Genomic DNA, 27,387 nt, shown 5'->3' on the forward strand with positions numbered 1-27,387 from the left:
GTACAATTTGACAGTTCGTTTGGGTAAAATGGGAAGACATTAAATCACTCTTCCAGTTCTATGGCATATCCGATGAATTAGATAAAATCTGGACCAAGTTACTTGTTTAAAATGTTGCAGCTCTGCCTTATTCTGAGAAACAAACGGATATCCACGCTCTCCTTGTGCTGGTGTCCTTGACTGTAGGCTGCCACCGCATTTCCTGATGGTTATTTCTGATGCAGCCGGTCTTCACTGACACAGAACATTTGCATTGCATTTTGTCTTTGGGATGTCACTCTGTAAGAAAGACAAACGCATAGTTTGAGTGAAGATAAATGGCATTTTAAGCATAATATCATGTTCCACGTCTTCCTCTTCTATGAATGAAAATTATCTAGCAGTTTAGAGGAAGAGCTTAGTGAAGTAAATAATGAAAAAGTACATCTGTATGTGGTCGTGCATTTAAAAATGTCATAACAGAAGATGAATGGAATGTTCAGGTTTATAATAAAAGATTTAGCTACCTTTTGCCAGTATATGTCAGAACTCTTGGATGAGAACCTACTGTGAGACAGTTTGTCCAAGCATTTAGGTTTCCATTTCATCTACCATCTGGGATTTTACTTTTATTTTAAGGAACTTTGTTGATAGTATTGATTCTTTCTCAGGTGTAATGCGTTAACTCCATTATGCTTATCATGTTACAAGTACAGAGAAGTTTTTCGCTCCAGGATAACTTCTAGAATGGTAAAGGTCATCCATTAAATGCTAAGCTCGTTTCTCTGTACACAGGTGAGATCACTGTATGAAATTCTGCATGCTTTTAATGTATACCTTATAATGCCATAAGTTCACACCAAGCAGTGAATATCAAGCTCTTATAAATCATATGGATATTGTTACATACTCAGGTAGGGGTAACTTTACGTTGATCATTTTGTGAATTTAAAATGTCAGTGATGGTAAACCACATGAAGATGGGGTTCCCGGGCGTAGGACGCCTGAATTCTTGTGGTAATTAGCTACGAATTTTTCTGATGTCCTTCCTCAGTAGTGAAACGTAACGATGGTTCTGCCCCCCGGTCATTTAGCAGGGGACTTGGCATCAAGTCGCAGTCACCAAATGTTTACTGACTGAATGATAATGTGATCATGTAAATAAAAGTTATTTGTAGATGGTAAACTATACAAATAGGTAACATTATTATTTTTATTACATAGGATCAGACCTAGAAGCTATTTTGTTGGAAAAAAAAAAAAGTATTATGTACTCCTTGTGGAGTATATATACCCAAGTATACCTGACATAGTTCTTAAACCCATGAGAAATATCTTTTAAATATTTTCTCATTTTCTTTGCTTAATAACATTGCATTCACATTTACTTTTTAAATTAAAAGCTGAGTAATCATTTTGTAGCATATGTAAAAATTGAAGTTTTAAAACTTGGGTCAGTGAATGCTAGGCAGAAGAAGGTTAATTTACATTTTTATCATTGCTTCTTTTAGCTGCAGAATATTTTAATTTTCCAGTCATCTCAGACTATCTCAGTCAGTATCACTTTAAGTCTATGAAATACTCTTACGAGCTTATGTTAGCAGTGATACTGGCCAGAAACATTTCAAAGGAACAGAAAACTAGGTGCTTGGCGGTTTCCTTTATCCTTGTTACAATAACCAGTTTGAAAGCTTTGAGAAACAAAATGCAGGAGGAAATTATTAGCAGTATTTTTCCACCCAGTGGCTTGTACAAAGACCAGTAATTCATACAGAGTGTGAGCGCTCTGTGCTCTGGTGAAATGGAAGACGTTTTTCATTAGAAGCCTGTGTAAGTTCCGAGAAATCACTGTGCTGGATTCTTCTCCCTTCCTCTGTATTCAGAAAGGCCTCATTTGTCCTGAGAAGTATAACACCTGTCAGCTGTAAGATTTGGTCTGTCCTTTCTTACAGACATTTTTGTTAGTAGTTTTTCTTTACTACCTTCCTTGATGGACAGCAGCCTTCAACTGACATCTCGAAACTGTGACTTGTGAGAGAAAAGCACTTAATAGAAAGAAAATACAAGACAAGAAATGTGAGTTTTCCTTTTAAGACAAGTTGACTACCACTCACTAGGGAAGGTCTTAAAGCAATTTGTTTTTCTTTCAGTAAACTTACTGTCCTCAAGATCCTGATAATTCAGGAGATAAATATTTAGAATTATTGACTATGCTTCCCCTTATAAACATTAGAAGCATATATATAATACAGTGGATTCAAATGATTTGTGAACCACTGTTTGGATAAATATATAACCATAAAGTAACAGTCACTGTGAAAATAGGGATTTAAACATAAGTTATATAAATTATTTTATGGAAGCACTTTACCAAGTTTTTCTTAGAGGTGAATTATATTCAAAGATTGTAAAAAATCTGCAATTAAGTTCATTATCTCCTCCTACCACAGACATATCTTTTAAATAGCATAACACACCCTGCTCCAAACTTGTATATAGTCTGTAAAATTGGGGTGATCGTAGTACTTAACTTGTATATTGTCTGTAAAATTGGGGTGATCGTAGTACTTAAAAGATTTGGGTGAAACTTGTGTTTAGCACAGTGCCTGGAATATTCTAATCACTCCATCAATGTGAGTTAGTGCTAGTAGTCACAGTATTAGTTTTGAAATGTTACGGTAGCAGACCGGAAGAACTGTATTTTGCTTTTACCTCTTGATGTGCTACTTCTAAAAATCTGATATTCTCATTTGTTTTGTATTATAAATTGTCTCTTAGGAGGCTTTGTCACTTGAGAGGTAGGAGTTTTAGGGAGCAGCACCCACACATTGTCTTTAATATACTTATTCCTAAACTGGAAATTCTTTTTAGGCAGCATCTACAGGACTCCTTGTTCTTCTGGCTTGCCGGAAAGGACGAGACAGTGAGGGCTCAGACTGCTACCTCCCTGGGGGCTCATTCATTGCTTAGTGCTCAAAGACTCATATCTGCAGCTGTTGTTTTTATCCTGATGCAGCCAGTAATTTACTCAGTTCCAGAAACCATACTTTCAGTCTGAGAGACTCCCTGACCTTTATTGAATTCTCTATGGACAACTACAGTTACGTGCCTGGAAATAATTGCTGTTGTTACCTTTAAAACACAGAAAAATGCCTCTAAACATTCACTGTGTGGCCTCGGATAGCTGATTAAGTCCAGAGGGGACTCGCTGTCCCCCTGCCTTCACCCAGTTATCTGGTCGTCGGGGCCCCTCCATGTGCGCTCTGAGGTCAGAGCCATGCAGGTCCCCACTGGGTGGATCTTGAGGAGGCCTCGCCTCTGTCCCTCTCGGAAGGGCTGGGCAGCAGTGGTGCCCCCTCGCTTTCATCCTCTGCTCACTTACCTATTCCTTATATATGGAGCCACTACACAGAAGGTGCTTGAAAAAAAGAGGTGGAGATCTTAATTTCAACAGTGTACCCATCAAAACCCAAGCATGGTCCAGGAAAATTTTCTAAGTCAACATAATTGGATAATTTTCATTTTCAATAAAAAGATTGATTAATGAATAAGAATTTATTGCCTATTCATAGCTACGAACTTACAGCGACTAGAGCAAACCTCCTCGGGCCTAATCTCTACTTTCTTTCATTTTGCAGACACTTACTGGACTATTCATTTTGTGCAAAGCATTGTATTAGGTACCAGCTGTATAACTCCTTTTTATAATCAGGTAGGGATGGCAGTAAAAAGGTAAACACTTTAGGTATTCACTAGTTGTGACAGAAGCTGTGATGGAAGCAAACAGGGGGCAATGATGAGAATGAATTGTAAGAAGTGGGATGGGAAAATCCTCTCACATGGGAAATCGGGAAAGACTACTGAGATTCTTCACTCTGGTGAAAACCGAAGGAGTTAGCAGTGTGAAGACTCAGGGAACCGGCTCCCAGGCTCTGTCTTGGAAGGTCACTAGGGGGTCCACCAGCACGCAGAAAAGACTGCAGTAGCCTCTAACCCTTGCACATACTTCCAACACATAGGAACCTGTTAACAGGCAAAATCCCAAGATTATTTTTTACCGTGTTTTAAATATTTGTTGGCATGTATTATATGCGGTTCCATCTAATCTTGATTTATCTTTCAATATAGTCACTTTGGGGAAATAAGGAAGGCTCTGTCATACATCTGTATTGAATACCAGTACAAAATTTCATTTTAAGATTATCTGCCTTTGGGGATTATCTCTGATACTACTTTATTACAATACATTTTGAAAAGTTGTGTATATAATGTGTGTTCATTGTACCTAAAATAATAATAAATTATTAATACAAAAAGTATTAATATTAATCCATACAAAGTATGCTGTTAAAAATGAAAGCTAAAGTTTTTGTTTGTAAAGATTGCTGTTTTAAGAAAGATATTCCTAATTAACTATATTGGAAGTCATAAAAGTGAAAATATCCTTCATGTTTTTATGTTCAAAGTTAATTTTTACATTTCACTAGGGACCCAGAATCAGCAAGTACTTTCAGAAGTAGGCCCCTGAAATCAATACATATATTCTCTAACAATTATTATTTCATAATAGTATTAAAATGCTAATTTCAGTTCTTGATAATTTTTTTCTCCTCCTCTCATTTTCAACGTTTGCTCTTTACCTATAGTATACAGAAACTATTAAATGTCATGTTAGTCATTCATTATTCATTGAATAAATAAGTCTCTACTGTGTACAAGGAGCTGTGCTACATGCCAGAGGAACAGCTGGGTACTGAAATAATTCATGCATGATACCAATGTATTGGGGTTACTTCCTTGAGTACATTGAATATATATACTCACATTAGGTAACTGCAAAACAAGCAGATTGTTCATGCATTGACTGTTGTCATAAATTTTTAATCACTTTATCACTTATATGTCACTATGTTATGAAGGGTCATTGCCAGCAGGAAGAAATAACAGTTCTTATGCATACCAGGCATTTCATCTTTTTTTTCTATACCGCTTCATCCATGTTTGGTTTTAGCTTTTGCCAGTTTTATTGAAAGCTGTAAATCAGAAATTACATAAGCCTCTGATTTAGCATTTAAATTGATATTTAAAATATAAAAGTGGGCTTGCCAGCTGCAGGTAGCAGTGTTGAAGGTGAAGTTTGTTCTAGCATGGACACAGGACATATATTTCCTCAGCCCCTCCTTCTCTACCCAATTATTGAGCACACACATCCTTGTCATACCTTTTTTGAAATATACAAGTTTTTTCATGAGAGAAATAAAAACTATTTCTTAATTATGAAGTAGCATATTTTCAGTTCCTAGATCCTCAAGGTTCATTTTTTTACATGTAATTATGAACTTTGGCATGTCTATGACATTGTAAACATCTGTGACCACTTTGAGTGGTCAGTTTTGTGGGCATAAAATAAAGGTCTTCATATTAATAAAGCATTCACAGAAAGCACGTTTAGTATCAGCAGGCGCTTTTGGACTGTTCTCTTTGGCCTAGTTGATCATTTGATGATGTTTCTAGTTCATGTTTGGGGGTTCCTTGATGAAAAGCAGGCAGGTGCGTTTAGGGTGGTGGGCCATCACCTGGGTGTCGCTGCTGAACAGTGCACACTGCATCCTGTGTGGGGTCCACAGTGGAGCAGCGCAGAGTGCTGACCGCAGGGACCGTGACGCCCACACTGCACCAGCAGTGCCCGAGGTGGATCAGGCATACAGGCCTGAAGTATGCGGGTAACAAACTGTTAAAATAATAAATTCACATATTGTGCAAGTAAAATGGGTTGCAATTTTTATCTTCATAGCTGGAACTTGCATTTAATGTACTTCATATTAAAATTGAGTGTTTTGGTTTGAAAACTTTATATAAAATGACTCTAAAGTATATATAGAAAGATAAATATGCAAAATTAATGAAGAAAGCATTGTAAAAGCAAAAAGGATGAAGAAGTTTCCCAGTTGTATGTTAAAATATTTTATAAACCTATAATAATTAAAACAGTAAGTGTGGGCATAAGTATATATAAAATATTGGTGAAAATAGAATATAATGTCAAGAATTAGACTATAATATAAACTATAGAGATTTAGAGTACAATAAAAGAGATATTGTAAATTAGTAGAAAAACATTTATTTGAATCAATGGTCCTGGACCAATTAGCTAACCATCAGTGATAGGGCTATGATGACAGCGGAGGATGAGGATTAAGGTTGAATACTTACACTTTATTTTATTACAAAATCAGCTCCAGATGGAGAATCTGAACACTCTGCTAAGGTTAAATAATGATAATTGGAAATACAGAAAATTTGTAACTTAAACATTTAATGCTCCAAATATGTACGTTAACATTCTCATTCAGTTCGGTTCAGTTCAGTCTCTCAGTTGTGTCCGACTCTTTGCGACTCCATGAATCACAGCAGGCCAGGCCTCCCTGTCCATCACCAACTCCCAGAGTTCACTCAAATTCACGTCCACTGAGTCGGTGATGCTATCCAGCCATCTCATCCTCTGTCGTCCCCTTCTCCTCCTGCCCCCAATCCCTCCCAGCATCAGAGTCTTTTCCAATGAGTCAACTCTTCACATCAGGTGGCCAAAGTATTGGAGTTTCAGCTTCAGCATCATTCCTTCCAAAGAACACCCAGGACTGATCTCCTTTAGAATGGACTGGTTGAATCTCCTTGCGGGGACTCTCAAGAGTCTTCTCCAACACCACAGTTCCAAAGCATCAATTCTTCAGCGCTCAGCTTTCTTCACAGTCCAACTCTCACATCCGTACATGCATATCCATACGTGCATAACTATATATACTAACTTGTTTATTTTTTGCTTGTTCTGTTTAATGCTAAAAAAGGATATATTAAATTCCTGTATTATTTAGTAATTTTATCAAGACCTCCTTGAATTTCAAGACTCTCTGCCCTTCATTCCTCTGTTATGTACTTCCACATAGCAATCAACCAATCACTGTTACATGGAAACCTGGAAGACAAGGGTCGAAATAGGTGTGGTAAACTAAATCTGAATATTACATAATGTATAAAGAGATCTTAAAAAGTAATAAAGAAGCAAATAGAGAACTGAGGAGAGGGCATGAACAGGCAGTTAATTTAGAATACGAACAAGTTCATTAATTTCTAATAAACATTTGAAAATGAAATGTAAATTTAAAACAATGAAATACCATTTCTGCTATCGAGTTAGTAACGATTTTTTAAATCTTTCATTCCTACTATAAATTAGTAGAGAAAAACACATCCTCATATGGAAGAGGTATACATTTGTGCAAGTTTTTTAGATTCAAATTATTAAAATGTAGTAAACATCTGTAAAAATGCATACCCTTTGACACAGCTTTTTATTTCTTAAGAATTTACCTCAAAGCAGTAATCAAAGAAGACATTTAAAAAGTTTTGAAAACTATAATGTTTTGGGTTGGCTATTATGTCATTGCATGTAACAGCAAATTTTAGGAAACATTCTAAATCTCAACATAAATGGGACCCTTCTTTTACTACTAATAGACAGTCACAATACTAAATAAAGTATGATTTAATTTTATAAAAATAAATTTTTATTTCCATATTTTTGCATATCCTTGCCTGGAAAATTCCATGGACAGAGGAGCCTGGCAGGCTACAATCCTTGGGGTCACAGAGAGTCAGAAATGACTGAGGACTCATGCCAACACACACACATTCACATACAAGTACTTTAGGACGTGTAGCAATGTATTAATGATTCTGGATAGCCTTTCTTTTTTACGCTTTATCTCTGCTTTCAAAGTGACTGAGTGGACATACTTTACAGCAAAAGAAAAGAAGCCATCTTCATATTTTAAAGATGATAAAGAAGATGACTAAAGACTTTATACCTTAGTAAATAACACAGTTAAAATATATTTGCTCATTTAAAAATGTGATATTTAATATGAACATATATTTGGTGATCTTTAATTGTTTTTGTTCTTGTTTTTTTCACACTTTGTTGCTTAAGAGAGATCAGTTTTCTCCTGAGAAGGCTTTCTTATACTCCTTCCTCTCTTTACTGAACTATCCTAGCACTTACCAAAGATGACAACCTATCAGATCAGATCAGATCAGTCGCTCAGTTGTGTCCGACTCTTTGCGACCCCTTGAATTGCAGCATGCCAGGCCTCCCTGTCCATCACCAACTCCCGGAGTTCACTCAGACTCACGTCCATCGAGTCAGTGATGCCATCCAGCCATCTCATCCTCTGTTGTCCCCTTCTCCTCCTGCCCCCAATCCCTCCCAGCATCAGAGTCTTTTCCAATGAGTCAACTCTTCGCATGAGGTGGCCAAAGTACTGGAGTTTCAGCTTCAGCATCATTCCTTCCAAAGAAATCCCAGGGCTGATCTCCTTCAGAATGGACTGGTTAGTCCTCTGTTAACTTATCTGTTTCTTCTATTAAGCATGTCCAATAAATACATAATATCAACCACTGTGTTATTTAAAGGGCTTCCCTCATAGCTCAGTTGGTAAAGAATCTGCCTGCGATGCAGGAGAACCCAGTTTAATTCCTGGGTAGGGAAGATCCCCTGGAGAAGGAAAAGGCTACCCACTCCAGTATTCTGGGCTGGAGAATTCCATGGACTATACAGTCCATGGGGTTGCAAAGAGTCAGACACTACTGAGCGACTTAAAAAAAAATGTTATTTAAAATATTCTAGTAGCAACACTAAAAATTTAAAAAGAAAAAGGTGCTTTCAGTAGTATAGCTTACTAACTTCTCATATTAAAACATTTCATTTTAACATGTAATTAATGTGAAACTTGTCATTGAGTTATTTTGCATTCTTCTGCTGTGCAGAGTTTCAGAATCCCGTGTGTATTTTACGGTGAAAGCACATCTCTGTTTGGACTGTTTTAGATGTCACGTGTGGCTAGCAGCCGCCTTACTGACCAGCACAGCATTAGACTGTTCATTAGACTGTCAGGCTCTCCGAGGACCAAGTGTCTCTCTTATTATTGTGTCTCCAGTGCCTAATAACTGTCTAGAACTTAGTAAGCACTTTTAATATTTGAACTAGCTTCTGCAGAGTTTTTGGGGGGTGTTTTTTTGTTTTTTTTTTTTTGCTATTCCTCCCTCTGTGGTGGGGCTTCCCTGGTGGCTCATACCTAGTAATTCACTCTCTTGAAATATATGTTAAATCTCACAAGGTCAGATAGAATTACATAGCACTTAGCACTGAAAGTAAAGTGGAGGGCGCTCAGTCGCGTCCAACTCTTTGTGGCCCCGTGGACTGCAACCTGCCAGGCTCCTCTGTCCATGGAATTCTCCAGGCTGCTGTTGTACTGTGTTGTTACTAGTGTGTTGCCATTCCCTTCTCCAGGGGATCTTCCTGAGCCAGGGATTGAACCCAGGTCTCCTGCATTGCAGGGGGATTCTCTACCATCTGAGCCACCAGGGAAACCCAGGCACTTAGCACTAGAAACTGAACAACCTCAACTGTTCATTTGTTGGGTCTTTAGATGATTAAGCCACCAAAACGGCTGATTGCTGATTTTCTTTTTTAAGATCCCTATCGGTTAGAGCTTCAGTAACCTTCCTTGATATAGCTCTGTCCTGTATTTGACTAAATTTTATAGCTGCAGGGTGCTGCCCTGTCAATCCTGATAATCTCTTGCAGTAACATAAGACTTCCTCCTGTGATCCTAAGTGGAGATGGACAGCAGTTGCTCAGATTAACCATATAGTGAGCTTTCACGCTAGTAATATTACTTATTGTATTTTCCTTCAGCTTTTTCCCAGTTATCAAACACTGATTTTTAGAAGTTTACATCATAGAATTTTTAAGGCATATTTTTCTAATATAAAAGATGAGATTATGTTTATTTATTGGGTCTGTGAGAGGTCGTTCCCCTCATAATTAACATTACAGTGACACTAGTGAAAACTTCTACTTTGTCAGTAATAATAACTGAGCAGCCATCAAATGCCAGTGTCGTGTTAGTTGCTAAGTGCAAGACAAAAATTTAAATTTTTTTTCTGACATGCTCTTAGCTAATTGTTTTATTTTAGGTAGGAGCCTGGGAATCATTGTGGAGCCATGTCAGCATCAACATAAAATAATCAATTGCTATTATAATTATCACTAATATTGTTATTAAGTTTTCTTTGAAGAATCAACAAAACATGCTGTTGTCAATATTCAAAAACAAATGCTGTTTATCTTTAGAAACTTAAAAAGTACCAATAACCTGAAGATAAAACCAAAATATGCAACTGGTTTTAAGCCAGATGGCACATTTGGAATATGGACTTTGACCTCTCAGTCTGTCCTCATATAAAAGATGCAACAAGCTAAGGAAATTCCTGAAAGAACTAAAATAAGTACTATGCAGATAAACTGCTACCTTGGGAAGGCATTCATTTGTTCATTCATTTAGTCTATTGAGTGCTTTATTATGTCTCAGGCACCATTCTAGGAGCTTGGGAAGTGTCAGAGAACCAAACAAACATGCCCACCTTCCAGTGCTTCCAGTGAAGTTCATACTTTAATCTTAACCCTAACAGACTCTGCTATAAGGCCACATTGAGAGAAGAGTAAAGCTGGAAAGAGGGTGGCCCAGGAAAGGAGGTCACCTCTTACAGTGTCCCAAGACAGAAGGCATCAGGCCAAACTCCAGAACCTGTGTCTGAGGACCCTAGTGCCCTGAAGTCCAGTTCAGGTTGAAATTGGTACCCGAGAGCCCTGTGGGTCTATGAGGAGCACCAGGCTGTGGAGAATCCAGTGCAAGTGGGGAGGTGGAGAGGGGCTGGGCTGTCCTTCCTGGAAAAGAGCGCTCACGGCTCAGAGGCAGCCCAGAGGACAGCTCCTGGTGTGAGGGGTGGACTGCTGGGGCCCGAGCCGCAGCTGGCGGAAGTCAGATCGACCCCAGGCTCCTCTGAGTAGCTAGCGGAAATGAAAACACAAGCAGGTGGAGCCTGACTGCGGCAGCTGCCGGAAGGGCCGGGAGAGCAGAGTGGAGGCCTGTGTGCAGAGAAGCTTGCTGCTGCCGCCAGAGCGTGTTTTCTCCTGTGCAGTTTCTAAATGATGTATGAGTCATTGCAGAAGATGTTTACAGTATATGAGTTGGAAATCATTCATACTGGAAATTTAAGTTTTATTAAAAAGAAAAGATCAGTGTGTTTTGAGGGGAAGGGTTGCCCAGATCACATCAGATCACTTGCTCAGTCGTGTCCGACTCTTTGCGACCCCATGAATCACAGCACGCCAGGCCTCCCTGTCCATCACCAACTCCCGGAGTTCACTGAGACTCAAGTCCATCGAGTCAGTGATGCCATCCAGCCATCTCATCCTCTGTCGTCCCCTTCTCCTCCTGCCCCCAATCCCTCCCAGCATCAGAGTCTTTTCCAATGAGTCAACTCTTCGCATGAGGTGGCCAAAGTACTGGAGTTTCAACTTCAGCATCATTCCTGCCAAAGAAATCCCAGGGCTGATCTTCAGAATGGACTGGTTGGATCTCCTTGCAGTCCAAGGGACTCTCAAGAGCCTTGTCCAACACCACAGTTCAAAAGCATCAATTCTTCGGCACTCAGCCTTCTTTACAGTCCAACTCTCACATCCATACATGACCACAGGAAAAACCGTAGCCTTGACTAGATGAACCTTTGTTGGCAAAGTAATGTCTCTGCTTTTGAATATTGCTATCTAGGTTGGTCATAACTTTCCTTCCAAGGAGTAAGCATCTTTTAATTTCATGGCTGCAGTCACCATCTGTAGTGATTTTGGAGCCCAGAAAAATAAAGTCTGACACTGTTTCCACTGTTTCCCCATCTATTTCCCATGAAGTGATGGGACCGGATGCCATGATCTTCATTTTCTGAATGTTGAGCTTTAAGCCAACTTTTTCACTCTCCACTTTCAGTTTCATCAAGAGGCTTTTGAGTTCCTCTTCACTTTCTGCCATAAGGGTGGTGTCATCTGCATATCTGAGGTTATTGAGATTTCTCCCAGCAATCTTGATTCCAGCTTGTGTTTCTTCCAGTCCAGTGTTTCTCATGATGTACTCTGCATATAAGTTAAAGAAGCAGGGTGACAATATACAGCCTTGCCAAACTCCTTTTCCTACTTGGAACCAGTCTGTTGTTCCATGTCCAGTTCTAACTGTTGCTTCCTGACCTGAATATAGATTTCTCAAGAGGCAGGTCAGGTGGTCTGGTATTCCCATCTCTTGAAGAATTTCCCACAGTTTATTGTGATCCACACAGTCAAAGGCTTTGGCAAGTCAATAAAGCAGAAATAGATGTTTTTCTGGAACTCTCTTGCTTTTTCCATGATCCAGTGGGTGTTGGCAATTTGATCTCTGGTTTCTCTGCCTTTTCTAAAACCAGCTTGAACATCTGGAAGTTCACAGTTCACATATTGCTGAAGCCTGGCTTGGAGAATTTTGAGCATTGCTTTACTAGCGTGTGAGATGAGTGCAATTGTGCAGTGGTTTGAGCATTCTTTGGCATTGCCTTTCTTTGGGATTGGAATGAAAACTGACCTTTTCCAGTCCTGTGGCCACTGCTGAGTTTTTTCCAAATTTGCTGGCATATTGAGTGCAGCACTTTCACAGCATCATCTTTCAGGATTTGAAACAGCTCAACTGGAATTCCATCACCTCCACTAGCTTTGTTCGTAGTGATGCTTTCTAAGGCCCACTTGACTTCACATTCCAGGATGTCTGGCTCTAGGTGAGTGATCACACCATCGTGATTATCTGGGTCGTGAAAATCTTTTTTTTTATATTTCTTCTGTGTATTCTTGCCATCTCTTCTTAATATCTTCTGCTTCTGTTAGGTCCATACCATTTCTGTCCTTTATCGAGCCTATCTTTGCATGAAATGTTCCCTTGGTATCTCTAATTTTCTTGAAAAGATCTCTAGTCTTTCCCATTCTGTTGTTTTCCTCTATTTCTTTGCATTGATCGCTGAAGAAGGCTTTCTTATCTCTTCTTGCTATTCTTTGGAACTCTGCATTCAGATGCTTATATCTTTCCTTTTCTCCTTTGCTTTTCACTTCTCTTATTTTCACAGCTATTTGTAAGGCCTCCCTAGACAGCCATTTTGCTTTTTTGCATTTCTTTTCCATGGGGATGGTCTTGATCCGTGTCTCCTGTACAATGTCACGAACCTTATTACATAGTTCATCAGGCGCTCTATCTATCAGATCTAGGCCCTCAAATCTATTTCTCACTTCCACTGTATAATCATAAGAGGTTTGATTTAGGTCATACCTGAATGGTCTAGTGGTTTTCCCTACTTTCTTCAATTTAAGTCTGAATTTGTTAATAAGGAGTTCATGGTCTGAGCCACAGTCAGCTCCTGGTCTTATTTTTGTTGATTGTATAGAGCTTCTCCATATTTGGCTGCAAAGAATATAATCAATCTGATTTCGGTGTTGACCATCTGGTGATGTCCATGTGTAGAGTCTTCTTTTGTGTTGTTAGAAGAGGGTGTTTGCTAACCCTTAATTAATAATGATAGCTAAAAGATTAGACTAAGACATCAGAAGTAATTTTTCCCTTCCTAAGTTGTTATGGTAAATAAATAACTTTTCTATTTTTAAGGAAGTGTATTAGCTTGTGAGTATCTCATTTCTCTCATTTGGAAAATAAAGGTTTACTGTAGTTGTCTTCTTGGGAAATTGAAACATGATTTCAAATGGCTAACCTGTCATGCAGAAGAATTCGGATATTGTAATTATAGATGGAATGTTTGAGGGGCTTTTAGCAGGGAAATAAGATGAAATTTATTGGGGACACTGAACTACAGACTCTGGTTCATCATACGTTTATAGGTAGGACACAACAGAAGTATTCTCCAGAATTACCCACAGCCCGCTCTCTCCAGCCCTGACTCACGCCCATCTGTTTGTAAATGGGCTGATCCCTCACCTTTGGGCCTTCACTGTCCCCTGGACTTTTGCTGACACCTTGCTGCTTCTGATGACTTCTGCCCCTGCAGGCTGGAGTTCTAATAACCAACACTCCAAAGTAGAGAAGAAAGCAAAGAGACTACAGTAAAGCTCTCCTTCACAGCCGTGCTTTCTTTCGCTTGGCCTGGGCCATCCCACATTTACTTATGAAGCATGTTGATACAAGACTGGGTATGAGCTAGCTCAAGAAGCATAGGGATGAAAAATGAATACATATATTAGAAGGGTGTTTTCACTGGCTGTCTTTTGGCTCTGTGTTTTCTGTTGTTGTAAATTTTTGTTTGATTGCTCTGGGTCTTCCCTGTTGGTGAGGGCTTTCTGCATTTGCAGCGAGCGGGTGCTGCTCTTCACGGCAGCGCACCGGCTTCTTGCTGCAGTGGTTCTCTTGTTGCGGAGCACAGGCTGCAGGCATGTGGGCTTTAGGAGCCACAGCACACGGGCTCAGTAGTTGTGGAGCCTGGACGTGGCTGCCCCGCAGCCTGTGGAATCCTCCTGGGCCAGGGGTCGAACCCATGTCCCCTGCATTGTCAGGCGGCTTCTTATCCACTCTCCCACGAGGGAAGACCTGTTCTGTGTTTTTGAAGTGTCCTCAAGTATGAATGGGCTTCCGAGGTGGCTCAGTGGTAAAGAATCGGCCTGCCAGTTCAGGAGATGGAGGAGTCCTGAGTTCGATCCCTAGGTCGGGAAGATCGCCTGGAGGAGTGTATGGCAACCCACTCCAGTATTCTTGCCTGAATCCCATGGACAGAGGAGCCTGGTGGGCCACAGTCCATGGGGTCACAGAGAGTCAGACATGACTTAGCGACTGAGCATGCAAGTGTGAATAGCACGTGCATACCACATACAAAATAATTTTGAAATGTTTCTCATAGTTATTCTCTAAGTCATACTCTTTTGAAAGACAATCTTGAGAGTAATGATAGCAATTACATTTATTTAGATTGTTATAGCTTCCAAATTACTCTTATAAACAGTCTCATTTGATCCTCTTAGAAACCAAGGGAGGTAATTATCACCATTTTATAGGTGAAAGAACAGAGGTTTAATGAGGACTCGTATGCTTTCAGAGCTTCCATCTAGGATTCCTAACCTTCATGTCCGTCCTTTTATCCCTGCATTGCAAAATCTGTTTACATCGATAAATTTAATACATCAAAAGAATGTTTTATTAAAACTGAATAATAGTTCAAACTCTTGAGTCTCCAGTCTGAACGTTAACTTACTTTTATTGTGTTTGTATAAAGCAAACAGCCTCTCAACTCTGATTATTACTAAGACAACCTGTAGTATTTTTATGGTCATAAAAGTAATTTTGATGTTGTCTATATGAAGTGAAGAAGCCTCATCCTTACATACCAGTCAGGTAATACAGGCTTTGCAATTTATCTGTACAATCTCATGCTGTAGCTTAAAATTTCCAAAGTCTGTTGGTTTCCTTGAGAGGAAGTATTTTTGAATTGTGTCTTAATTGAAATGGTTTTTCTGGGCTCCAAAATCACTGCAGATGGTGATTGCAGCCATGAAATTAAAAGAGGCTTACTCCTTGGAAGAAAAGTTATGACCAACCTAGACTGCATATTATAAAGCAGAGACATTTGTCAACAAAGGTCTGTCTAGTCAAGGCTATGGTCTTTCCAGTGGTCATGTATGGATGTGAGAGTTGGACTATAAGAAAGCTGAGTGCTCAAGAATTGATGCTTTTGAGCTGTGGTATTGGAGAAGACTCTTGAGAGTCCCTTGGACTGCAAGGAGATTCAACCAGTCCATCCTAAAGTAGATCAGTCCTGGGTGTTCATTGGAAGGACTGATGGTGAAGCTCCAATACTTTGGCCACCTGATGCAAAGAGCTGACTCATTGGAAAAGACCCTGATGCTGGGAAAGATTGAGGGCAGGAGGAGAAGGGGACGACAGAGGATGAGATGGTTGGATGGCATCACCGACTCAGTGGACATGGGTTTGGGTGGACTCCGGAAGTTGGTAATGGACAGGGAGGCCTGGCATGCTGCAGTCCGTGAGGTCACAAAGAGTTGGACACGACTGAGTGACCGAACTGAACTGAAACAGTAGCTTTTATAAACTACCTGGTCTGTTCAGTCGGCTCTGTGAGAGAGGGGGGCATAGAGAAGGAAGCCTCCAACCTAGAGCCAGTCCTGAGGGCTTCAGAGCTCTGCTCACGGCTTCCAGGGGAGGAGAGTGGGGGGTGGCATCAGAGGCCCCGGCTCTCCTTGACAGTGGCCAGTCAGGGGTTGCCTGCTCCACACCGTCGCTGACCCCCGAGGGTGAGCCGAGCCTGGGTAGTTCCGCCATGCTTGTACCTGGCCGGCTCTCATGCCGGGCCTCTGTTTCTCTGCTCAAGTGTCTCTGGAGCCTCTGTGAAGTCGTTAACCTTGGTCTGTCCTATAGGAATTCAGGGAAATAGAAGAGGAGGGTAAGGCTAGCTTCCAGCGATAGGGAACAGAGCCGTGGGGGAACCCAAGACAGTGTTCCATCTGATTAGTCTCTAAATGGATCTCAACAAAAATCCATCTCGTTAGTCACACACTGATCTAACAAGACTTTCACCCAGAGGTACTATAAACAGAAGTGCTAACCCCTCATGGCAAGGAGCCATAGACAGGGATAGGAAAATCAGAGGTGGTAAGAGGCTGAGCTTGGTGAAAGGTGCTCTTTATAGCGCCCTAGTGGCTTCAGCCCTGTAAGCAAAGAAGCAAATAAGGACACCAAAACCAATTTTCGATTCCACTCCAGTCCTTAGGGCCTAAAGTTTCCGTCAGGCCCAATCCTCCACTTCTCCTCGGGAACTCGGCCCCCACATGTGTAACTTGGGATGGACGTCCTGCCCTCCTGCAATGTCATCCTGAAGACATCACAGGCCTTCCGCCCAGCCCAGCCCTGGACCAAGGCACCGATGTCCTCTCCTGGTCCCTGCAGTCCACCTCAGGCCAGGAGGTTCCCTTTCACACTGAAACCGGAGGGACTTCTGCCTTGCGGGTGTAGGAGAGGATGTCACGTGTAGAGCTGGGGCAAAGGATATTCAGGAAAAGGAGGGTGGGGAAAAGAGCACCTGCTCTTGGTTTAAGGAAAGAGGGAAATACTTCGTCTCCCTAAATTGCCCATGGGATACTTGCAGGTCCTCAGAGGTTTCATCACTCATACTATTCATTGTGAATTTTCTTGCATGTTTCCTGTAGTTGGGCATTTCTTGTAGAGACAGTAAATGGAAGAGAGATTCTGTGAGACCATGTTAACCAAAAGCCTTACTAGACTTAGCTACTGTCTCCAGAACTTCGGTTTTTCTTGTTTGAAGCAGTGCCGCTACCTCAAAAATTCCTCGTTTCTCCGATTCCTCCCAGTCTTCTAGGATACACTTAGCTCTCCCTGAGTTTCCATCTGATGTTTCACAGACCGGGGGCTGTGAAGTCACTTCCCATCTCTGAACAGTTAGGAGACTATGCTGGTTGTCTCAGCAAGCGATGAGGGCATGTCCTATGACACGTAGTGTGATTGCCAAGGGTGTTGAATTCGAGAGTTTTTTCCAGATGTAGAATAATGATAAATTATTGATGTGTAGAGTGAAGGAAAGGGAAGTGTCAAAGAAGATTTCAAGTATGTGTTTCTAATGTGAGTAGGGGGCCCATGGCAATCCATCAACCAAGATTGGGGGGAGGGTGGTCAAGACTGATGTTTTTTGAGATTGAAATATCTGTAGCCATCCAGGAAGAGGAATCTCAAAGAGTTCTGCTGAAGTAGTGGAGTGGGAAATATGAAACTGGGATGCTGGCATCAGCCTCCACTAATGCCGCTATGTGATCATTAAGGCCACGAAAGAGAATAGGAATCATACAATCACACAGAGCCGCGAAGGAGAATACGATAGCCCAGGGGGAGAGAAGAGAGACAGGTCTGGGCCAGAGCCACGTTTGAGCATAGGAAGAGGAGCCATTGAAAGACTCCAGAAGAGTACAAGGGGCCCGGATGGGTCAAGGGAGGTATAGATGGGCCTTGGGTCTTCTCTGTAATAATCAGCAGCTTCCTCATCTCCCACAGCCACCTTCTTGAATCTCTGTCTTGCTGCCAACAATGCCAAAGATTCCCTCTCCCACCCTGTACCCAAAAGGACAGGGCCGCTGTCTTCTCATAACTTAGGGAACCTAGTAAAGGACAGGAAAATTGTTCCTATTGAACAACCGAACGTTCCTATTGAACGCTGCTTTACCAAGGGAGCATTTTTAAGAAACAAAGTTTGACCATCCCTTCAGATGTCAGAAGTGTTTTTTTTTTTTCTTTTTTCCCCATTTCTTCCCAGTAAGATTTAGAGGTTTTCTGGTTAAATCAATATAAAAATTGCCCTGGTAACATATGCCCTGGGTATGAAAGCAAGCCCTCCTCCCTTCATTTTTTTCTGGCTAGGATGTGTAGATATGGGAACACACATTTTGCTGACATGTTCTGAAGCTTGGTATTTTGATAAATGGACCCGGGAACAAGAATTGATGGAAAACTTCTCACTTTTACAGTGGCGAGGTAAGTATCAGTTAGAAGGATGGGCAGCCAGGTAGCTGACAGGGTCTACACAGAGCTAGATGGATCGCAGTAAAAGCATGAATCACAGAGAGAACACTGCCATCCGTTACCAAGCTGACTTTCGAGTATGTTATTGAATCGTAGCAGAAATAAAGGACAAAACTTTTTTCTCTGACTCCCCGAAAAAGCTCAAATTGCAAATACCTTTAGTGCCTAGTAAGCAAAGCAGTGCTGCCTTATGTAATGTGAAGTATTGCTGTAGACAATGAAAGCGCTTAGGTTTTCTTTTTTTTTTTTTTTGCTGTTAGCAGATTAAGACTATTTTTATCCTGTGAATACAAAAACTGTATTCACATTACATAAAAAAGGAAGGCATTATTTTAGTGGCTTTTAATAGTGATTCATATAAACCCTTAAATAGAAAACAAATGGGTTAAAGTAGAGCAGAATTATACCTATAAGAAAATTATATTTCCCTTTCCACTATATTGGATAATTACACAGACACAAATGAAGAAATAGTGCAAAACATATCCTTTCTGAAGCAATATTAAAGGCTTCTTGAACTGGCAGCTTACCACACATTAATCATAAGGTTGGTTCATTTCATGCTCATATTGGCCAAATTTTTCACATAAATCCCATGGGAAAGAGTTTGGCTGTCATTTGTAAGATGCATATCATCAGTGGTATTGGGGCACAGAAATATTGAAAAACTGTTATGAACTAGAAAATACATCTTTTTAAAAATTATCATCAGAAAGCTATTGATGATTTTTTTTTGAGAGAGCAGGGGAGAAAAATGACTAAATGCTAAACCCACTGAAATTATTTTGGTGTTTGATGCTGCCCCTTATGAAAGTTTCATACCTCAAATGCATTTTCCTTTAACACCCCTGTTAATGTTAGAAAAAGATTAAAGCCTTCTATCTTATAACTAGAAACATTAAGAATACATAGAAAGCGCCTTTCATCATCTGAGTCATCTGATCCTAGGGATGGACTGGGGGGAAAGGAGTGTTACGTGGTGGAGATAGACCTTCTTATCATCCAGGTGGAGAACTTGAGAGCACAGCGTTCTCATAGCTCGTTTCTGCGCTTCGGCTCACGTCAGAATCCGCTGGCCCTGTGCTCCGTGACAGCTCCTCCTCTTCCACGTCTCTTGAGCATGTTGTGTTTAGAGACTTGGAGAAGTCTGTAGGAGCTGGCAGCTGCCTCCCTGTGGTCCCTGTAATGGCCTGCACCGAAGTCTAAGACTGCACGGAGGCCTCACTGGGCCAGCAGCCCAGGGGGCACAGGGGCCTCTCCTGTCTTGTGTTCCCAGCATATGAGTTCTCCGTGGCACTGGAGAGGACCTATTTCATGAGTATTAAAAAGAAAAGAGAACTTCTCATATTTTGAAAGTATAAATTAAACTTCCTTTCTCCATTTTCACACAAGCCATGTTGATGATATCCTGTTTCATCATGAGTATCTAAAGTATTTATTAGAAATAAGAAAAATTCACAGAAGTTTCAGGTCATAACATAATTGCGGATAAAGATAACATTTTTTTCCTCTGCATTGGACTTGATAGAAGCTTCACTAAGCCGGAAAGCCATCAGAGGTCCTGCAGATTGACTGCAAATATCAGCCATACTCCAGTCATCACAAAGGACAGGAAAGTTTTACCTCCTGTATCAGTTAGGGCAAGCTCGGTTATGCTGCAGTAACAAACAGCATGAGACTCTTAGGAACTTAAAGCAGCTGAATGTATTTCTCATGCAGTCCATCACGGATCAGAAAAGGAGCTCTGCTCACAGTCGTCACCCAGAAACAGAGCCTCTGGTTCTACCGTCGCAGGGGCAGGGAACTTGCGAAGTCGTGGACTGGCTCTTCAAGTTGTTCCTAGACGTAACCGTCTTCACTTCTCACGTGTACTGACTACATCAAGTCACAGGGCAGTGCGTGAGCTCCACGTGGTGGGCGTGTATAACCCTCCTGCTGGGAGGAACACTGTGTATTCGTGCACAGTAGCACAGCAAGCGCACTGGCGGTTCTGCCTGCTGTGCCAGTGGAGTGTAGGTGCCTGAAAAGTTTGCTTGGTTTATTGTGGTTTTAAAAGCCACCAGCTTAGGCGTCTAGACACACATCAAGTGGACGAGGCCTTGGACTTCATGGAATGCTCGCTCCAGTATGGCTACTAGAGCATGGATTCCAAGGTTATTTTGGTCCTAATTTGTTAGCACCAGTGAAATTTCCATGAAAAGTATCTCTTCGACCATGGATTTCACATAGTAGCTTTAGGCCGAGGGAATAAAAGCAGTAACAAGCATCTCTGACAGGAGACTGAAAATAGAAGGAGGGCACAAGAGGCTACTCTAGGAACCTGTTTCCTTTCTGTTAGGGACTTAATGGGCTTTCTCACTAGGAACAGCTTTTTACCTGCGTTTTTGAAAACGTTAAATGCGTTGTCAGTGAACCGCAGTAGAGCATTTGAAAATTCAGTTCCACTTCTTTGTTTGCTCGACTTGTAATAATCTGACCCCAACTCCCTTCTCAGTTGTTTTAATTATTTAGATTATATGCATGGCAAGTGTGGGTATCTTGTTTAATGGTGAGTCACTGAGCAGGTGTGGGAATTAGACAAACAAGGAGGCTTCAGTCCGGGACGTTTTCATAAAAGAGGTAGATCTTTAGGGACTACAAAGTGGTTTGGAATTTTTAAATGACAAGAACTATACTTAAGGGAAATAAAAAAAATGGCATGGCTTCGTGAAGCATTTATTAAATAAGTGCTATAGTACAGACTGTGCAAGGTGTCGGGGATCCAAAGAAGAGTGAGAAATGATCTTCCCATGAAAGGCATTCAAAGCCTTTCCGAGCATACGGTATCAATGGGGGATCTGGGGAGGGAGATTATTCAAAGGCTTCAGAAGGCAAATTCAGCTAATAAAAGTTGTCAGCTGAAGATGGACTAGAGAATACAGAGAAATTAAGAGCAGACTTCTAAGAGACTGTTCAGTATAGATTAGCTCTGAGCACCTTTTGCACTTCATTTTGGCCTCTTCTGTGAAATCTAGAGTTTTGTATGAAAATGTGGGAAGCATAGCGTATTAGAATTGCAGAATGTGTTCCAGCAGTGAGTACTAAGGAAGCCAGGCTGTTCTGCCTCTTCAGTGTTAGAGAGACTGATGGGCAGACAGAACCAAAGTGGAGTTTGTTGTTGTTGCTGTTCTGTCACTAAAGGTGGGCTGTGGTTACTTGAGGACAGAGCAGCGCCTAGGCATCACTTCGGGCCTCTCTGATTTAGGCAAGGGCCCAGCTACGCTGAGTGACCTGCTCCTGTTCCATTAGGAAGGAGTTCAGGGTTGGTGAGAAGCAGCAGCAGCTCTGTCATCCGGTTAGTATCTCGGACGGTTCACGTCCGCATTTGCAGCACTCCTGGGCACGTCGGGAAGGGCTGTATCAGAGAACTGCCCCGCTCGGACCACGTCCACGGGGGGTGCAGAGCAAAGAGCTTGTTCTGTGCGATAACATGCTTGACTGTAAGTTGTCTTCTTGCCAACCTGAAAGACAGATTGCCTCATCAGTCTTCCGAGTATTGAATGAAAGAAAGAATCAGCAAAAACCTTTGGGGAAAATCAGAGCCCTAGCTAAGGTCCAGTGTGAATAAATTTTCCTTTACCATATTTTATTTAACTTCCCTTTAACTTATTTTATTTAACTTTCCTTCAACTTCCCTTTCCTTTAACTTATTTCTCATCTCAGACCCTTCTACCAGCCTGACTGCCACTTACACTTCAAAATTCCCAGATCTCCTCGCCTTCTCAGCCATCACCTCCTTGGAGGCCTTCCTGTCAACCCTGTTAAAATCACCTCCTCCTCTCCCCTTACACTCTGTATTCCTACCAGCTCCTTTTCCCTAGTAACAGACACAGCTGTCAGCAACTGTATTACTTAATTACTTGCTTACTGTCCGTGTGTCAAACTAATCTGTAAGCTCCATGAGGAAAGGAATACATCCTATTTACTGTTGTATCTCAATAAATATTTGTTGAATTTTCAAAGCCATTACTCACCATAAGTGCCTGATACAGGAAAACATAGTTTTCTTGGGGAAGGCGATTCATATAGATGAAGTAGAGAGCTGTCTAAGCCTTGAGTCTCTTCTCTGCCCTTTTTTTTTTCCCCGATACTTTTCCTTCTACCATTTTTTACTGATAATTGTTTTTATGAGAGTAAGTAGTATTAAAATATTGCTAATTTTAGAATTAAACATCAGAATAGTTCCCCGTGTCTCAGAGATTGTGGGGGGTCCTTTGTAAAAATGGGCAAATATTCCTTCTCTGCCGGTGGGGCCTCTGACTAGCCGTGGGCCTCGTCAGAGACTCGCGCCTTCTGTGTGCAGTGAGGAACCCGGACGGAATTCTTCAGGGCCTTCCGCCCTGTAGCATCGTATGTGATCACCTCCATCTGGGTGATCTTTTCTCACCTCAGTTATATCCCTAAAAGTGGGAATATCTGAGAAATGAGATTTGTTTATTATTTGGGGGCTTTGTTTTAGTTTGGTTTGTTTTTCCTGCTGATCTAGCCAGAACAGGAAGGTTGTTTATCGGTGGGGTTTTTTTGGAGGGATGGGTACTGCATGGCTTAAAAGATCTTGGTTTCCAGGGCTCAAACCCAGGCCCCAGCAGGGTAGGTGCCAAGTCCTAACTGCTGGGCTGTCAGGGAATTTCCCAGGAAAGCCTTTTAAGGACCTGGTCCATTTCCCTGCATTCCTGGAATCACAAAGGCCAGAGAGCTGCTGCTAAATGTAGTTTGGGCCCGACAAGGACACAGTGTTTCAAGAGCTTACTGCATCCGGAGATCAAGAGAGGAAGTATAACGAATACGGAAACAAATGTGAATACCTTTTGTATTCATTCTAATTCCACATTAAGAAAACTGGAGAATAGGAGAATAAATATATTGAGTTTGTAACAGTATCTCTCTAATTCTTCCGTGAGTAATCTTCAAGTTGTGGAGAGACAAGTCTGTTGTTTTTATTCATCAGATCTCCTTTTCCTGGTTTATTTTTTCAGGAAGCTCAGATAATCTGAGGAGGATTGTTTATTGATTGAAAACCTAACTGAACTTCTGTTGTCATGTTTCTTATAGACAGGAGTGCACGTTTGTGTTCATAGTGTGCAGCGAGCAGCTACAGAAAGCTCTGCCTGGCCAAAGGCGGTTTCTCCCTGCAGTGTAAACGTTCTCATAGCTCCAGGGTTGCACATGCGCATACCACTAACTACCCAGCGAGACAAGGTGACCCTCACACGAGCCTGCGCAGTCAAAAGAGGAACTGGACTGTCGCCCCAAAGGAATTGTTCTCTTTGAAATCTCCAGCAGACATCTCCTTATAGAGCTTTACTGCAGTGACATAGAGAAGGAAAAGTGAAAGTGTTGCTCAGTCGTGTCCAGCTCTGCATTCCCATGGACCTTAGCTCGCCAGACTCCTCTGTCCATGGAATTTTTCAGGCAAGAATACTGGAGTGGGTTGCCATTCCCTTCTCCAGGGGATCTTCCCGACCCAGGGATTGAACCCATGTCTCCCACACTGCAGGAAAGATTTTTTTACTATCTGAGTCACTATATGAAAAAAAAATTTTTTTAACATCCTGATAAGGAAACAAGATGTGTAAAATTATTTTTCATATGATTTTATGAAGCTAAGTTTACCTTCAAATAATGTGCTTCAGTGCTTTATGTTTGCTTTACAAATATGTTCTTGCCTGAGTTCTAAGCATTCTCCTCAGATCAGATCAGATCAGTCACTCAGTCGTGTCCGACTCTTTGCGACCCCATGAATCGCAGCACGCCAGGCCTCCCTGTCCATCACCAACTCCCGGAGTTCACCCAGACTTACGTCCATCGAGTCCGTGATGCCATCCAGCCATCTCATCCTCTGTCGTCCCCTTCTCCTCCTGCCCGCAATCCCTCCCAGCATCAGACTCTTTTCCAGTGAGTCAACTCTTTGCATGAGGTGGCCAAAGTACTGGAGTTTCAGCTTTAGCATCATTCCTTCCAAAGAAATCCCAGGGCTGATCTCCTTCAGAATTGACTGGTTGGATCTCCTTGCAGTCCAGGGGACTCTCAAGAGCCTTCTCCAACACCACAGTTCAAAAGCATCAATTCTTCGGCACTCAGCCTTCTTCACAGTCCAACTCTCACATCCATACATGACCACAGGAAAAACCATAGCCTTGACTAGATGGACCTTTGTTGGCAAAGTAATGTCTCTGCTTTTGAATATTGCTATCTAGGTTGGTCATAACTTTCCTTCCAAGGAGTAAGTGTCTTTTAATTTCATGGCTGCAGTCACCATTTGCAGTGATTTTGGAGCCCAGAAAAATAAAGTCTGACACTGTTTCCACTGTTTCCCCATCTATTTCCCATGAAGTGATGGGACCAGATGCCATGATCTTCGTTTTCTGAATGTTGAGCTTTAAGCCAACTTTTTCACTCTCCACTTTCAGTTTCATCAAGAGGCTTTTGAGTTCCTCTTCACTTTCTGCCATAAGGGTGGTGTCATCTGCATATCTGGGGTTATTGAGATTTCTCCCAGCAATCTTGATTCCAGCTTGTGTTTCTTCCAGTCCAGTGTTTCTCATGATGTACTCTGCATATAAGTTAAATAAACAGGGTGACAATATACAGCCTTGATGAACTGCTTTTCCTATTTGGAACCAGTCTGTTGTTCCCTGTCCAGTTCTAACTGTTGCTTCCTCACCTGCATACAGATTTCTCAAGAGGCAGATCAGGTGGTCTGGTATTCCCATCTCCTGAAGAATTTTCCACAGTTTATTGTGATCCACACAGTCAAAGGCTTTGGCATAGTCAATAAAGCAGAAATAGATGCTTTTCTGGAACTCTCTTGCTTTTTCCATGATCCAGCAGATGTTGGCAATTTGATCTCTGGTTCCTCTGCCTTTTCTAAAACCAGCTTGAACATCTGGAAGTTCATGGTTCACATATTGCTGAAGCCTGGCTTGGAGAATTTTGAGCATTACTTTACTAGCGTGTGAGATGAGTACAATTGTGCGGTAGTTTGAGCATTCTTTGACATTGCCTTTCTTTGGGATTGGAATGAAAACTGACCTTTTCCAGTCCTGTGGCCACTGCTGAGTTTTCCAAATTTGCTGGCATATTGAGTGCAGCACTTTCACAGCATCCTCTTTCAGGATTTGGAATAGCTCAACTGGAATTCCATCACCTACACTAGCTTTATTCATAGTGATGCTTTCTAAGGCCCACTTGACTTCATATTCCAGGATGTCAGGCTCTAGGTGAGTGATCACACCATCGTGATTATCTGGGTCGTGAAGATCTTTTTTGTACAGTTCTTCTGTGTATTCTTGCCATCTCTTCTTAATATCTTCTGCTTCTGTTAGGTTCATACCATTTCTGTCCTTTATCGAGCCCATCTTTGCATGAAATGTTCCTTTGCTATCTCTGATTTTCTTGAAGAGATCTCTAGTCTTTCCCATTCTGTTGTTTTCCTCTATTTCTTTGCATTGATCGCTGAAGAAGGCTTTCTTATCTCTTCTCACTATTCTTTGTAACTCTGCATTCAGATGTTTATATCTTTGCTTTTCTCTTTTGCTTTTTGCTTCTCTTCTTTTCACAGCTATTTGTAAGGCCTCCCAGACAGCCATTTTGCTTTTTTGCATTTCTTTTCCATGAGGATGGTCCTCACCCCTCCTTAAATCACTCATTTATGCTTTGCAATACATGGCATCAGCCAGTGCTTGGTATCTTTCCATGGAGGCAGACCCAGGGGCCATCCTGAGGGCTGGCAACATCTAACATTCAGAAGCAAAATAGTGCTTTCCAGGGGACCTTTATTCAAGTGAGGTAGAACATTTTCTGAGATTATTCTGAGGTTGGGTTTTTGGGTTTTTTTTGAGATTTGTAGACGAGAGAGGCTGTATACATAGAAACTGTTGTTACTGGAACTTTATTATTGTCGCATTGATACTGCATTTCTCAGGAAATGTATGTTAATGTGTTTCTGCCTGCTTTTTTTTAAGGCCTTGAGTAAATGGGCTGAAGTTATTTGGCTGCCTGCAAAACAGACCTTACAGTTTATAAACTGTATATTATTATGTTTAGAAAAACAATAATAGTCTCTCAGAACTTTGTATAAATAACAGAGAGATAGAGAAACTTAGGTGATTTACATCTCAGTATTTACTTTTTAATATATGTACAGGTAACATACCAGGAAAGCAGTGACAAACTATATGGTATGTTCCTCAGGAAAATTAAGAACACTTTTTCATCATAATTATATGACAATAAACAACAAAAGAGGGAGTCTGGTTTATATTTTCAGCCAAAATATCTTTAGTTTTCAGCACTTTTCTAGGAGTTTTAAAATATTTTTCAGCCATGAAGTAGAGACTTAGGTCCAGCCCCTTCCCATCTCAGAAACAAAAGTAGAAGACTCCTGATGTAATCCAACTGTCAGTAGAGAGATTAAATATCTGTATTCCAAGGCTGCTGACATGAGTACTATTATTGACTATTAATCTGTTCATGCTTATAGCATATCTATCTATATCTCTTCTTTCATTTTCATAATTGTTTTACCTGGCTTTTTTTTTTTTACCTTTCTACCTGCGGTAACATTTACTTATATGTTAGAATTTCTAAACTATGTTTTTGTGACATTCATCCATGCATTCAACCTGTTCAAAGTACCTATGATTTGTAAGGCATCATATATAATTATGTGTGCTTCAAAAAGACACAAAGTCCTTCCCAACCCACATGTCACAGATGAAGTAGTGACAGAGTGAACGGCAGCGTTTAAAGGATGCTCCATATGGCGAGTATGGCATTGATTGGCACAGCTCAGCTCTCCATGTTGCATGCGTCATTATCTCAGAACTGATGGGCTGGGAAGAAGTGCAAAGGAGAC

At 41.2% G+C, this 27,387-nt stretch overlaps 1 protein-coding gene across 5 annotated transcripts in view; it reads left to right on the top strand.

Annotated features, from left to right (window-relative positions):
- Positions 1–27,387, top strand: part of FER (FER tyrosine kinase) — a 456,972-nt gene that overhangs the window by 380,410 nt on the left and 49,175 nt on the right. The window contains exon 17 of one of the 5 annotated variants that reach the window (XM_070794113.1): positions 1–27,387. This exon is cut by the window's right edge and continues 11,162 nt beyond it. The exons of the other annotated variants lie outside the window; for them this stretch is intronic. Within the exon in view, the coding sequence (XP_070650214.1) occupies positions 1–43 (43 nt within the window). The 3' untranslated portion in view covers positions 44–27,387. 5 annotated transcript variants of the gene reach the window in all.

The sequence above is a fragment of the Bos indicus genome, chromosome 7, assembly GCF_029378745.1.
Source record: "Bos indicus isolate NIAB-ARS_2022 breed Sahiwal x Tharparkar chromosome 7, NIAB-ARS_B.indTharparkar_mat_pri_1.0, whole genome shotgun sequence".
In the NCBI taxonomy this organism is placed as follows: Eukaryota; Metazoa; Chordata; class Mammalia; order Artiodactyla; family Bovidae; genus Bos; species Bos indicus.